Below are 15,672 nucleotides of genomic sequence, written 5' to 3'. Positions count from 1 at the left end.
TGCTATTATTCCCATTATAAAAGCTTTACCTAGTACAATAGTTCACTAGCGCTGAGACAGCAGTAACCAAGACAAGGATACAAGGATGTTTGGACATCCATTGTGTCCAGGGACATATTTTATGCTAGCTGTAAATATAAAGTTAAAAAACTCTTGAACATTATTCCACAATTAATTGTTTTTTGATGAATTCTCTTACAGTAAAGATTAATGGCTTTTGAGATATAGTTGAAATAGTTGAAAAAAATAGTTTTAAACAAATGATCAGGTAAATAACACATTTCATTGTTAACCAGAAGCTAGTTCAACTTGATTATACGTGAAATGCTAGACAATAAGGCCTTGTTATTTGCTAGGATACATTGGCTTATTAGAAAGCCACACTGTTGAGCAGCTGCTTATTACTAATAACTTATGTTGCCTAGCAATAATTAAGAGAGCTATTAAAATTCATACAGATCTGCATGACATTATGGGAGCCAGCAGCTTGCTGGAAATTGTGTAAGCAATTGTAGGAATCTGGCTAGTTGTTCGACATGGATTCAGACTGCCAGAGAAAAGCCAGCAGGGCCCAGTTTTGTAAACATTAACAGGAAAGGTTTACAGGTCTGCAGAGGATCCTCCACATCTGGGGCTACTGTATGTATGACAAGGTCCCATAAACAAAGCTAGGACTGGAGCTAAACTAGTCACTGCTTATTGACAATCGCTAAATCACTTTGTGCATTGTGTTGCTTACCGACAGTGTGAAACAGGCCTTATTTACATTAGTGCCTTATAATATACCATAAGCAGTAAAGATTTTGTTGCTTCTTACAAATTTCTCAAAAACTATAGCCTGTGACCTCGGAGGCCTTGTTCTGCATGTTCTACATGCCTACTAACCCTAACACCTGCAACTGAGATTTTATTTAATGGCCAGTGTTTACTTGTAGAACTGACAGGATCTGGTTTAAATAGACATCAGGCACCTAAAACACAGATGCCTTTATGCTTAGTGTACTATAAACAAATCCACAAAAATTTTTTTACGAGGCTCCATGGGTAATTTACCCATGTCAGTAATTTACTTGATACGTCCTTTTATTCCTTGAAGCACTCCCCTTAACCATATGATTCTTCTGCTGCTTCAGATAATACCTTAGGCAAAAAAAAATATCAATACAAGAAAAAGAGTGGCATTGTACAAGGTACACAATTTCTGGGTGCACATAAACTGGAAAAAAACACCTCCAACCTTTTACAAATTGGAGGCTTTTGTTAGCAGACACAGGACATTGAGGAAGAAATAAACATATATTTTTTAAAAGAAGAGGGAAGCAAGTAGCTACTAGGAATGCCTGAGGCTACATTTGGCCTGTGGCTTCCCAGCACTCAGGGCAGCTTGGAAACGTACTGTATAGTAGTTGGCATAGGGCTGTATCGTTAGGCTACTTGCCAGTTTATTCTGCTGGAATTTCCTGTCGAAGTTAACTCCCCCTTACTTACTCCCTCCTTGTTCCTAGAGCAAGACAGAAAAGCTTTTTTAATTACACTGCCGCTGCCTGGCCTCTCAGGATATTATTATTGTTCTTGAGTGCTTCCTCTGAGGATGAGCTTCTCTCACCACAAAGCTGCTCTTAGCTTCGTTTGGACATGAAAAGTGAATGTTTTTCCTGTGCTTTGAGTTTCAGAGCAGCCTATGTTAATGTCTGCCACCTGGAATTGTCTTTAAAAGGAGATCAGATCCCAACATAATCCTGTTACAAAAACTGTCTGGTTCTCACGATGCCCTGACAGGATGTTTTGCACATTTTTGCCATTGATATGGAGAACTGATCATTCTAATATATTACAATAAAATATGACAGCAATAATAGTGTAAAGATACACAAGGAAACTAGTTTTTTTTTCTGAAAAAAATCCCAAATTTTCAGAAGTAGCATTTTCCCAAAACTTCCCAGCAATGGTATTGTAATCTTCCATCCTGAGGTTAAGGCGAAACAACCTCTGGTTAATCCTCTGGTGACATGTTTGACAAAATAACTTCATAAATTTTATTTCATAAGCAATATTTACTGTTAAATTGACAGCATCTGGTTTAAACAGACATCAATATAAATTCAAGATTAATATTAGATATATTTAAATGTGTTTGTATTTATACCCAATGAGCAAGTCTGAGGTGATTCAGGAGACTGTGGCAAGGAAAAACTCCCTTGAATGGTCAAGGAAGAAACCTTGAGAGGAACCAGACTCAAATAACCAGACACATATAACTATTCTGCAGCTTATTATTCAGACACCAGTCCAATATGACCTTCTCAGATTTAAGCAGATTAAGTCCATGATCAAAACTGCATGATGCATTGTAGCATTCATGTCTGTGTTTCTTTACTACTTTAGTAAATATGTGCTAACTTGAGATTATTGTAAGCATGCACTTCCACTGTGATCATATGCAGTTTGTGAGATTTTTCATAGATCCAACTCTAACAGGAACATTAACAAAAGATTTGTATTATTATTAAAGGTTATGTATTATTCTAATACATTATTGCTCCTATAGTTTTTCAATTGTTCTGCAGACATCTTAGGCTAATAAAAATGAGTTTATAAAGGATGCATTGTTTAATGAAGAAAAAATATATAATTAGTAATGTGGTGAGGTTTTTGTTCTGAAAACATTTATTTTTTGGTTGGATCCCAGCAGTCAGTGCTCTGTAACAGTCAGACAAGCTGCAATATTTTGAGAGAAAGCAAGAACAAGACATACACACTCTCCAGTGCCAGTTTCCATTATTATTAATGACACGGACTTCCCTGAAGACCACCTCCCATGTGCTGTACATGACTAACTCACACACTAAGTGCCACACATGATCCAGAGCATGAATGAAGATGTTATGCATGCACATACTCTTTCTCCCAAAAGTCATTGCTGAGAGGCTCATTATCCTGGTCTCTGTACTAGGCATAAGAATGTCTGTCTTACTTCCAACTCACCAAGGACAGACTTAAAAGTAAAGAGATAAAAAAAATATCCAAACAGAACCTAAAGATTGGATGTTTCTCATCTGTATTAGGAAGGTTTTTAATACATTTTTATAAGTTCTATGCAATAACTTTGTTATTTTGCCTATCATGTTATATCAGTAGTATTCAATTACTGTTGCCTTAAAAATGTACAACTGATCCAGAGCAGGTTTTATAAAGAGTACAGAAGCTTATTCTTTATGTAGTTCAGCTGTATTGTGTATTTCTAAGAAAGTTAATGATTAATAAGTTATGTAAATTATATACGTCAACACATGTCCAAGAAACCACAAGATATGAGTTAAAAGGCTTTATTCCTTTAAGAAACAAAGCAGATCTCCTAAAGGGCTTTAAACCTTTAAAAGTCAAAAGTTTTTGCAAGAGACATCTAAAAGTAATGCAAGAGTCATTCGTATAACTTGATTGAGGGTGCTAGTTCTGAAATGCACATATAGGCTGCTGAAAGAGTCCTCTTCCTTACTGCTCTACCCCCATGAGATAGTCATTGCAATCCTTCCCCCCATGTTCTTAGCTCTCAGGTTCACTGACATTGGTGACACCTTAGGTATTTTGTTGTAGACTGGAATTCAGCCTAGCAAAATGGCCCCTTCTTGCACATGGATGTATGCTAGTGCATAGGAGATATTGCCACTGAAGGAGAAAGGTATAGATGTTAAATGTTGGGACGAGGAGTATGGCTGCTCATATTCACAGCAAATGGAAATGAGTACGGCTTACCTGGAACACAGGCTTGAATTTGCCCTCCCTCCCTTCAGGATGGAATGTGTGTAGTCTGGCTTTCTCATTTCTAAAATAATGGAGGGGCAGCATAATGGCACAGCAGGTAGTGCTGCCACCTCACAGGGTTTCTGGTTCATTCCCAAGCTTGTGTTATTTCCTGTGTGGACAGTTGTCCGGGTTCTCTCATACCTTGCAAAAACATTGGTGGCTGTAAACGGTTAATAGGTGTTTGTACATGGTACCCTATGATGGACTGTTGTCATCCTGTGTGTATTTTCACTTTTTGCATACTATACCCACGATAGTCTCCCTATACACAACAATGACCAGAATAAAATGCTTACTGATGGTGAAGGAATGAAGAAATGGGGAAAAAAACTGACATTTATGACACATTTACATCTTAATTCTCAATTTGTAGCTTGCACTAATAAAGCAGAAGGAAAAAAAACATTCTATTCATGCTATTAAAATGTTTTATTGCATAACATACACCTTGTTAAAAAGGAGCAAACTACTCATTAATTACTGGAACCCTAAATAAGCACCTCAGGACACATTATCTGCTTCTTATATTGCTGTGTAATGTGAATATGTACATCTAATTGTTTTGTTTCCTATATTAGCCATTGCATGTATGTGGGGCATGTACTTTTCCAGATCATGTGTGGTAATGTGTCCAGCATGTCAACATTTCTCTGTTATTTTGTGTCCCCTTATCCCTCAGTTCAAAGATAGGCTTGCATTTTCCCAAAAGCCCAGTTCAAACTGTTCTGTTTTAAAGATGATGATGTTTGAGACTTGCTATGATTATTAATTTATTCCATTTCTACTATGTGCTACTGCCAATATGCTACTGTCTTGATACCCATGGAAATTAATGTGAGCAGCATTACAGCCTTTTTTCCAGTCTTTAAAAATGTTTCATCTGGAAGCCTAACACTTACTTGAATTTGTTTTCCTTTTTACTCTCTCTCTTTCTCTTTGCCTATCCTTAACTCCACAGCTCCCCCTTTATTCCCGACCTTCCACACACCGATCCCAATCGACATGCGCCATCATGAGGGTAGATACCATTATGAGCCACACCCTCTTCATGCCATGCATGGGTAAGTCTATTAAGTGCTAGAATACAGGCAAATCTAGAATTAATAGCACCCTTAATGAAAATGAGCTTAAAATCTAATATATAACATGAATATCATGCACAGTGTAATATTTCATGTTACATCATATGGGATTGTATAGTATAACAATATAAAATCCTTTAAAAAATGTGCAAAGCTAAATTACTGAAAAAAAAAAGAATGATAAATTTACATTTATGTCATTTAGCAGACAGCCTTATCCAGAGCAACTTACAGAAGTGCTCTATCAATAAATACATCCTGCTACTGGTTAACTAGGTCATGGACAGCGAATACCATCAGCTCAAAAACTCAAAATAGTAAGAAAAGCAGACACACAACTAAATTTTTATTTTAAATAAAGTGCTAATTAAAGTTTTGAATAGGTAAGGCTTTTTTATGAATAGGTAAGGCTTTGATCAGCATTTAAAGATTGCCAGACTCAGCTTTTCAGACAGCTATTGGAAGTTCATTCCATTTTCTATGTGCCAGAATAGAGAAGAGTCTTAATGCACCATGTCTTCTTTGTACTGTGAGACATGATGGGGCATGCATCAGTGTTTTAAATTTGATGGGGCAGCTACAGGAAGCAGGTTGAGGGAGTGTGGTAATTGGGCAGTGTGGAAGAACTTAGGGATAGGTTAATCAAAAACATTAGAACACCCTCAGGACAGGAGCTCTTCCTGATTCCTGAATGATGTTATATTTGATCAAAAACTTCCATATAAAGATACGTGCAAAGGAGAATGAAAGATGGAGTGAAAAGTGATAGAGAAAATCTAATTTCCACCCATACACGATCGTTCAAGCTATATTTTATTGTCCTGGACAGTTTTGTGCTACTGGCATTACATGTACTGAATCCAGGAAATCTCCGCCAACTGACATAATTTTTCCATTTGTGGGAGAGGGTCTGCTGCACACCAGCTCAGTACATAACCTGAAACTATGGACAAGGAAACACATATAAATATAATGTTATTAGACTGAGCCATGTAAAAATCCTTCTACTATTTACTGTACCTGGGAACTACATATATACCTACACATGCAAAGACCAGTTTGGAGCTGTGAAATTTATGCATGATAAGTTTTTCTTAACGTGTGTGTAAATGTTATGTAGCTATATTAAAATATTCAACTAACTGATTTTCAACATTCTTTCCTACTTCATTTTTGTGTTTACAATAATGATGTAGCAAGTAAAATTCACACAAGTAATTCACAGATTATGTGTAGTGTTCAAAAGAGAAGACACTCTCTCTCTTTGAAATCTGTCTGCTTTGATTATTGAGACTTGGCCTTTACAGTCGCCCCAATTCATTTATTTCTGCCTGTGCTTCATCTAATTCCAAAACATTGGTCAACAAGTTGAGCTTATCCATACAAACACAAGTGTCATGGGTCTGGGTTCTGAGTGCAGAATATAACTGCTGTCCGTCCATACACAATTGGCACAGTTGCCACAAAGAGATTCTGCAGAAGGATTTAGTTGTTAATGAAGAATTGTCCTCACACTGTGACTAAATCCTGGCAGCTTAGCAATATCATTGTTAGACAGCCTCTTATGTAATGCCATTTTTACAAAAATTACAAAAAAAGAGTGCTTTGGGTCAATGGAAAAAAGTACACCTTCTTCATTCTTAAAAACAAACAAACAAAAAAGCACAACAAACTTCAACATGTAGTCATTTTTCTCCAAAAGTAAACTGGCATTCAGAAACCAGATGGGGAATAATAAAACTTTTCCAATATATAACATGATTCACATTTGGACAGAACTGTATTACAAATATTTATATTACATATAATGTTACAGCATTTTAAATGGTTTATCTACTCTAAAAGGAGGGAGCACTGTTTGAGCATATGTACCTTTCCTTAGCAAGTGTTCCCTTCCTCTTATTGACCACGTTTCTACTTTTTGACACTGTAGTATGGATCATGCCCAAGTTTTTCTGTGGTGAGGTTACTGACCACAGTAGGTCTGAACAGAAAACCTCAGCACATTATCCTGATTTATTAATGTTGTTTTGGCACTTTTCAACTCAACTCCTATTGGAAATTGTACCTGATATTATTGACACACATTTGATTTTGTCCTTGGTCAGTGTGTCATACGTGTAAATACACCACAAATGAGGCCATCATTTCCATAATTACCTTTGTGTACTTACAAATAAACCACAGAAATGTAACTATACACAGCATTACAAGTATAAGAGTAATTAATGCATTAACTCTGGAAGGCATTCTGTTTATTTTTAGGTCGGTCTATTGGTTTAATATCACTTCATATACAGTAAAATGAGCAGTCGGTTAAGATTAAAATAAGCATGATGTGTGGCAGAACATATAGAAAGTAAAAATATAGAGAACTATATATAAGTGGAATTTCACTATTTCTGGTGTGTGAAGAATGATTTACGAGTAAATAAAAGCCATTAAAACCTCTGGCCACCTCATTAGAAGCATTGTATCTGTCTGACTTAAAGAGTAATGCAAGAAATGAACTTACTCTGACAAGATACCAATATCCAAATGATTCTTTGACTACTGAAAAGTTTATCAGGCTGCCAATGTGTAAAACCATGTCTTCCAAACTAAAGTCAGGATATGTTTAAAATCTACTTGAATGACTGTTTATAAAATATTTAGTGTATAAGCTTTAACAGTTAGGCTTTGTTCATTTTAGTGCAGTTAGGTATTTAGTAATGCAAAACTGCTAAGGCCTTAAGCCAATAAATATAGTATAAGTCAGTCAGAACAACTGTGTACCATAATGCAGTAAAGCTCAAAGCAGTGCTGTAATTTCAGAAGAATGTTCCTTACCTCCTCCCCAAACTACAGGTTATGTGATTGTAAAACAAAACTCACATTCAGATGGGTTACATGGACAGGAGCCACCCATGGTGTTATGATTAAATCTTTCTAGGATCTTTATGTGTCAACCTTCAGAAATCTCATGGCATAGACTGTCTGTGACTGTCTGTCTCTTTAAGATGGTTAAGTCAGATCTTGTATGAAAGAGGGTGGAACAACATGATTTCAGTAATGATGCCTGTCACAAGGGCCTCCCTTTTCTAGTCCCCAATGGGTAAAGCTTTAAATTATGGCTTATTATCCATGACTCAAACAGGCAATTGGTAGTTTTCCAGATTTGTTTCTGTATTAGTCTGCTGTATTGTCATTTTTGACTGGATCTCAATTCATTTGAAATATGTGAAGTAACTTCAACGTCAAGAAACTTCAAAGCTCTGAATTATACATTTGTAAGAGATAAAGTCTCGTGGCTTGTTTCAGATCAGGAACTGTCATGTCACATGGCCGTTCTACTGCCAGTGAAATACATTTGAATTTTGAAATTAATTTAACCTTCACAATTAGGTTACAGACCTTATAGAGATATTATAGAGACCCTTATATAAATACTGAATGATTTCAGCAGTGCTATGGCAATTCATATAATTTACTCAGAAATGCAGTAATGAAGACATGTTGTTTTCCAGTCAGTAGTGATACACTGCTGAATGTACTGGGAAAGGTAAAGGGCCAATAAATGCTGGTGCAGGTGAAATTGTTTTAATTAGCAGATAGACCAAGCTAAAGCACGATTCATCCACACAGACAAAACCTTTAGGGCATGAATTAAGCCATTACTGACTTGCAGACATTAAAATACTAATACAAATATATAGTGTAAATAATATACTGCTTATTGCACAGTCTGAGTATTTGAGTGTTTCCTTGTCAAAAGGGGGAAGAGTTACAGTTTATAAAATCACAATGTAAGCTTATTAATGTTGAGAGCTCTCCCCTATTGCTGAATGGAGAGGAGTGCTGGGTGTTTTGTGTATGGGCGTCTGTTTTCTCTCAGCTCCACCAGAACAGAGCTGCCTTTATGGCTATCATTGCAAGGGGACTGATGGCAGAATGTTGGCCACTGCACAAGCTTGGTAGTCTGCAGCCATTTACTGGAAACTGTACTCAGCCCAAGATGCATGCAAGTTGGCCTTCATACAGAGGAGGTATAAATGAGGGACTGAAATGAAGCCAGGATGTACAAGCATAATGTATCTTAGATGCTCCTTTTAGATAGTTAAGCTGTAAGCATGGATGAAAATTAAGTGCTTTTTTAATACAGTTGTATTGCAGAATAGATATTGAACTGGACATAACCAAATATATTCAAATATATTCAAATATAATTTAAGGACTAGATCCTGTTTTCTGAACTGTGGTATAAACTGTAAAAACAAGACATCAGTAAAATACACACACACACACACACACACACACACACATACACACACACACACAAATTAAAAATCAGTTAACAAAGGCCTTTTTTTGTTGCACAAATGCTGACAAGTCCGCATTGGCAGGAAAATCCCTAAGCGCCTTCTCCATCACCCTAGTCTATATCCCAAACAAACATTTAAAGAACTCAAGCTCTGATTTGTTACCATGGTCATTTTCTTTCTTTGTGAATGTTAATGAGGAACAAATGTTAACACAGACTGGCCTACTTTGTTTGTGTGCTTGTCTAATCTGTTAAAGACCCAATCAAGAACCACGGATGACCAGTGCTTAGAGGAAACTCCATTCTATTGGCCCTTCTTTTTAGGATGCAAAAGCTTTTGCAGTTGTAATCCTAAACACATTATAACCGGTCAATTGTAATGATTACAGATTATGGCTTAGAATATGGCTTAAAAAGCTAGTTAAAGAATCTGTGCCTTTAAGTAAGGATGTCTGAGCAGAGAACTGTCAGACCTGCATTACAGGAGCATGCTGGTTCACCCAAACCTCCAGGCAGACAGTCTGATTTGTCTTTGTCCTTCCACCCTGAAATACACTATTGCAATTAAATTAGAAGAGCCATTGTCAGATCCATATATTAAGTATTTTTTCAGGACCTGTACAGGATGAGATCAAATGGAGGCAGAAATCTACCTTTAAGAGGTGTTACAATTACTGTCTCCTTCCTGGCTGGCTTTCCCTGGGTGGGCAGAGAGCTCAGCTACCTGTCAAGAGATGACACATTTATATCTCCACCTCAATCTGTGAGCTATCACCAAAGTTCCACTCTGGAATTGTGTTCTACAAATGGGCTCAGTCAAAGGGCAGTAATTAGCCAGGCTGAAAATGTTAAATAGGCATGTCTAACTAGGGGAGATACATCCCTTCCAGACATCAGCATGAACACTGATGTATTAAGTTCATTTAAGTCTCAACTTGCTCACTGCCCACGGCCAAAAGAAAGCACATAGCAATGTTTCAGCATAATAGTTAGAGTATGTGAGTAGTAAAGAAAAGACTTCACCAATTTTACACCACTGATTCATCCTAGAGAACATTTTGTCACATTTGGACTTATATTGGACTAATATTTTATCACCGAAATTAATATATATAATACTAATTGGTTTTGGGGGAACCAAAGTGTCTAGCTGTGTAGTTGTAAATTCACTGTCAATGCATGGATTTGCTTGAGGTCCAAAACTTCAACTGCCTTCTTCCACTGTCTCTACATTTTCTAGAACTGCTGGATTAGCTGGAAGCCCAATTATCTCTGATATCTCTCTGATCCGGTTGTCCACTCATGCCACGAGTGAGTCACCATTCAGCCCACCACATCCATATGTCAACCCTCACATGGAGCAGTACCTACGCTCAGTTCACAACAGCCCCACACTGTCTGTCATCTCAGCGGCACGAGGCCTCAGCCCGGCTGATGGTAAGTGTGCATTGAAAAGCGCATTACATAACCATAAAGAGCTTATTCACATTAAAATGGAAAGCATTCTGGTTTATGAATGGTTAGCACATTTTACCTCTTTCTGTCATGATTATGGGGTGATGCACTAATGGTGTCTGAGTTTATAGTATAAAGCCATGCATTAAGTGCATAAAATAAAAGAAACTGTGTACTTAAGAAGGAGGGAGAGCTAATGGTTCTTTTTCTCCACAGTGGCAAAGAAACTGCAAAGACCACAGCACTTTGCCACATGTAAGTTTACATAAAGGCTTATCTCTCCTGTTTTTGGAATTAGTCCTGTCAAATACTCTTTGAAACTTAAAACATTCTCAAGACCTGTTCCTCATGAATGAGGGGAATCGTAAGAAACAATGGAAATCTTTTAAGAAAACAGCCAAAAAAAGAATTTCCCCCAAATTTAACCTCCCATCATGTCAGCTTTGTTCTCACAACCCTGTTAAGAGGTTGGGACAAGGAGGTAGAATCAAAGATAAATCACCTTCTACAGTCTGTAGGCAGTAATGGCTTTCTGCTTTTACAGTTAAATAAGCAATGTAGAAAAGATTGTATAACTGATTAAATGGCAAGTGAGCAATGTGAATGGAGGAAATTAAGCTTGAGTGAGCACAATCTAAAGAGTATAAGCCCCCTTCCCTTTCAATTAAAAAGTGTGATCATAATCTTGCTATACTACATTTTCATGTGTTCCAAGCAATATTAAATAGATTATCATGCACTGGTGAAAAAAAAACACATTCAGTAAGCCAGCTGCTTTATACAGCCATGATCCCTCAAATATCAGCTTTCATGAGTAACAGGTTTAGATCAAACTGTTAATTTGCAGTGGGGAAGTCCAGTGCTGTGATCTGACCACTGATCAGACTCCCCTGAGGGCTTGAGGAGGCCAGACTCGGGCACAATCCTCAGCTCTTTGACTTTGGTCCCCTCTAGAGAGGGTGCTCCATGATACGACAACTGTGGAGAAAATAAACGCCCTTGTTCTACCATGAATCCAGCACAAAAACATGTTTGTTCTTTTTTACCATTCCGTGGCCTAATTGTCTCTGATAGATCAAATGTGGCCCTAATGACCTTGAAGGCAAGAAGAAAGGAATAAACCAGAACTCCCTCCTCCATATTAACCAGTATGGACATATATTGACTGTTCATTCGGGAATAAGAGGAAATGGTGGGGGTGGCAATAATGATTATCTGAGCCAGTCAGCAAGTAAAATCTTATGAGGAGTGCCTTAAAAACTTTTAGATTGTGGTTTTCTAGGTTTGAGCATTAACATGGGTATTACATCAAAATCACAGAATTCCTTATGTGTTATGGGTAACAACTGTAGGTGTATACTTGTGTAAAAAAAATAATATATGTGTATTTTTACAGCTAATGTTTTTGGGTCACAGAGTGCACTTCAACCTTCAAGTGCTCAGTCTTGCTTTTCTCTTTGCAGTGACACATGAGCATCTGAAAGAACGAGGTCTTTTTGGCCTTCCTCATCCTCATGGGACTAACCCAGCTGACTGCTATCATTTAATGGCTAGTCACCGCAGCCCATATGGAGAGCTGCTTATGCAGACTGGGGCAGCAGCTGCTGCTGCTGCTGCTGTGCATCTACCAGACTACATCAGTCCTGTGGACAGTGAGTATCCTCTTATGATTCCTTAATGTATCACTGTATAGAAATTATATAATGGTCAAAGCAGGAATCAGAACTGGATTTTAAGCTGTTGTTAAACTCCACATTATCAAACAGACAGATTCAGTTCTAATCTGAACGAGAAATCTGGTTGAGATCTACAGGCACATGTATATTTTGGTGCATAGCGATAATTGAAATCTGTATTAATGTGCCAGACTTTATTCAAATAATTCTGTTAAACTTAAGCTATTATTCTATCCATGGGATACCCTAATATTCTTTAATTATCTGTCTTAGCAAGCAAAATAATTGTATTAGAAGAATGGTTTTTGGATATTAATAATAATAACTTTAACTTTTGTCATCATTTTTTAAAAGGCATGTGTTAATTTGATTTAATTATGGGAAAGGGTTTTTTACATTTTTGCATTTTTACATTATTAGATCATATATTTGAGAGTGAAGTAACAGAAATCTGCTCTAATCTGCTTATTTTTGACGTGCTGCCAACTTTTGTGATTAACCTCCATAATACATTGCTGCATGTAATTAACTTTAGCCTACTCTACATCTATAAAGTTTCCAAGTCTCATTATGTTTCTTGAGTGTTTGTTGAAGTCAACTTTAACAACTGTTAAAATTAGCACCTGTAGTTAAAAAAAATGAATGAATATGTCTGTGTGTTAAAGTCATAGTTACCCAGTGACAAGCCATTCATACAGTCAAAACACGTTCTGTGCTATGATTAAAAAGTCCAGAAAGATGACTTAAGATTTGAGTTACAGGATGCTCCATGATGTTCCCATTTCAAGATAAGGAGGATGCTTTGTTATAAGTGTATAAAACATTACTCACAGTCAAAATGGACTATAAACACGAGTATACTCAGCAATTTATGAGGTGTTTCTCTTAGTGCCTCTAATCCAGACCATGTAACAGGTGTGCTTTGTTATTACAAGTAACATCCTTACACATCTACCATAACCTTAAATGGAGTGTCTCAAAGGCTTAGCGTGAGCTGAAGGACCGCCTATGGCAGAGCTTTCATCTCTGCACTTTGTTTCTAAAGCAGTGTTATGGCAAGCATGTAGCACCCTTCTGGTGTTTTGTAATGTGAGCCAATTAGTCATGTTATGTAGTTGTGAGATCTTTTGTGCTTTTAAGATGCCAATTTTTTCTTGGCACAGTATTACTTAACGTGTCATTTATTAACAAGAGGCCCAGACCTGCTGACCTCAGAACAGGGTTCACTCTTACTGCTTACTGCTTACAGCAGTGATCTGGGCTGTAGACTAGGTTTTCAGGTGAATCAGGGCTGTCCGGGAACCAAGCAGGGCTTTGGCTCTGATACAAACCAAAGGGTCTATGTGAATGGTTCCAATGAAATGTAGCCTTATGAATGGTTAATATTGTGCAGAGAAGTGAATGATGGGGAAATCTGTTAAAGTCAGGATTAGAGTGACTGTTAAGCAAATTTATAGCTGCTTTCACTGGCTCTGCTCTGCATAGCCACCCAGAGGAAGTGGGTTTTCTCTCTATATTGTGCCTTGTTGGCGCCATGCTTGTACTGCACAAAACATCATGCTTCTCCATCAAGATGGCATGCCAGCATTCTCAAATTGCAAGTTGCAATTACTTCTTGGTCCACTAATCAAACAGAACCATTATAAGATGGTCATAAGACCAGCTGCATCTGCAGCCACAAGCCCGGGCCTCCACCAAGCGGTCTGGCCACGGTTTGTGGAGTGAAACTGTTTGCACAAAAACACCCGCAAACACCAACACAGTGCAGGGCTTTTTCCTTCTACACCCATGTCTTTGGCCTTCTCCACGAACTGGATTGATGTGGTCTCCCTTTTAGCACTCACAGGCCCAGGGCTCTCGATGCTGGGCCACAGACACAGGGCACTCATTGAACTTGAGTGCCAGCTAATGGCATGGAGGCCAGAGAGCCAAATAAAGGAGCTTGTTCAGCAGCTCGAGAAGCTGATAAATATGTATTGCACAACTTGTCATCTGTCTTGGAACGGAGAGCTGTTAAAATTCATATGCATATTTAAAAATCAATTCATGCAATAATAAATTCAACAGACCCACCAGAAGAGCGAAGCCTTGGTGACCTCAAAGTGCTGTGCCTGTTTTCAAGATGACTCGTATTTGACTATTAGCCAACAGGAGGAGAGGGATTAGGTTTGAGTTTCACTGTAAATGGTTACCGTTGTTGTAAAAATGAGAAATGCACACATGGAAATTTCTGTACACTGTCATTAGAGCCAAAATGATCTGCACTGTAAATTCTCCACACAACCTTTTCCACTGGACATTTGGGTTAGAATGGGACATTAATTGGTGAACTGAAGCAGCAAGTAGAATAGAAGTATAGCTCAGTGTTAACTAAGAAAAATGATTTTATTTGTTTAAACCAATATTTTCTCTGCACCACTATGCTAATGCTGATGCTAATACTGGTATTTTCAATATTGTTTGTTTATTTTCATACAGACAGACTCCATATCTATCCTAAGTATAAGATCACAACAGTCTTGAACCATACAAACTGAGCTGAAATAGAGTAAAAATAGTGTTAAAATGCCATGAACAATCAAGGTAGACGCCATGACCAGAAAATGCGCAAGGCATCTGCGGAACAGCAGTAACTCTTAACAAAACAAAAAATATTTTGTGATATTTCTTGCCATGTTTTCGTAATTTCCTCTTAAATTTATATACCTATGTGGAGTTAGATGCAGTAGAGAAAAAAGCTCAAAATATATATCATGGTGCTATGGGTTAATTTTTGTTTGTACTTAATAATATAATAAATGCATTATAAGGACAATGTTTAGTACTCAGTGTAGTGTGTATACACTCATAATGTTGTGTGGATACACTCATTTTCACTCATAGTCACAAATAAATAAGCTTATGCAATATTTGGGCCCATGGAAATTTGCTCAGATAGGCCTTGCAAAAAAAGAGACAAAAGTACCATGTTAGTGCCAAGTGTTGCTTGTGCCAGTAGCATGTGCATAACATGTTAATTATAACTAAGCCTAAAAAACATGCAGAGATGCAGAGAGAAAGCACAAAATGACAAAAAACAACAGAGCTCCATTTTTCCGCCAAGTTCCTCAACTCTTATTTGTGTAGCGCCACTGAATCCAGTGCACATGTAGTGTTATACGTCACTCAGTGATGCTGGATTACAATCCCTATGAATGAATGAATGAATGAATGAATGAATGAATGAATGAAAGGCTGAGCGTATCTACTGACCCATATGCCTTTTCAGAATACCTCACCCGGCCCTAGTAAAACCACTCTCAAACTGGGTCTCTAATTGAGATGCTTTGAGAAGAACACTTGAAGAGACTGATAG

The 15,672-nt window shown here is 37.5% G+C and overlaps 1 protein-coding gene across 1 annotated transcript in view; it reads left to right on the top strand.

The window, feature by feature from the left end:
- The window catches only part of gli2a (GLI family zinc finger 2a), a 55,134-nt gene that overhangs the window by 27,584 nt on the left and 11,878 nt on the right, over positions 1-15,672 (top strand). The window contains exons 3-5 of the mRNA XM_060876284.1: positions 4,763-4,865; positions 10,427-10,623; positions 12,105-12,293. Coding sequence (XP_060732267.1) covers positions 4,763-4,865; positions 10,427-10,623; positions 12,105-12,293 — 489 coding nt within the window. The remainder of the gene's footprint in view (positions 1-4,762; positions 4,866-10,426; positions 10,624-12,104; positions 12,294-15,672) is intronic.

Source organism: Tachysurus vachellii, chromosome 8 (genome assembly GCF_030014155.1).
Source record: "Tachysurus vachellii isolate PV-2020 chromosome 8, HZAU_Pvac_v1, whole genome shotgun sequence".
Classification (NCBI taxonomy): Eukaryota; Metazoa; Chordata; class Actinopteri; order Siluriformes; family Bagridae; genus Tachysurus; species Tachysurus vachellii.
This window is presented reverse-complemented; position numbering and strand designations above follow the sequence as displayed.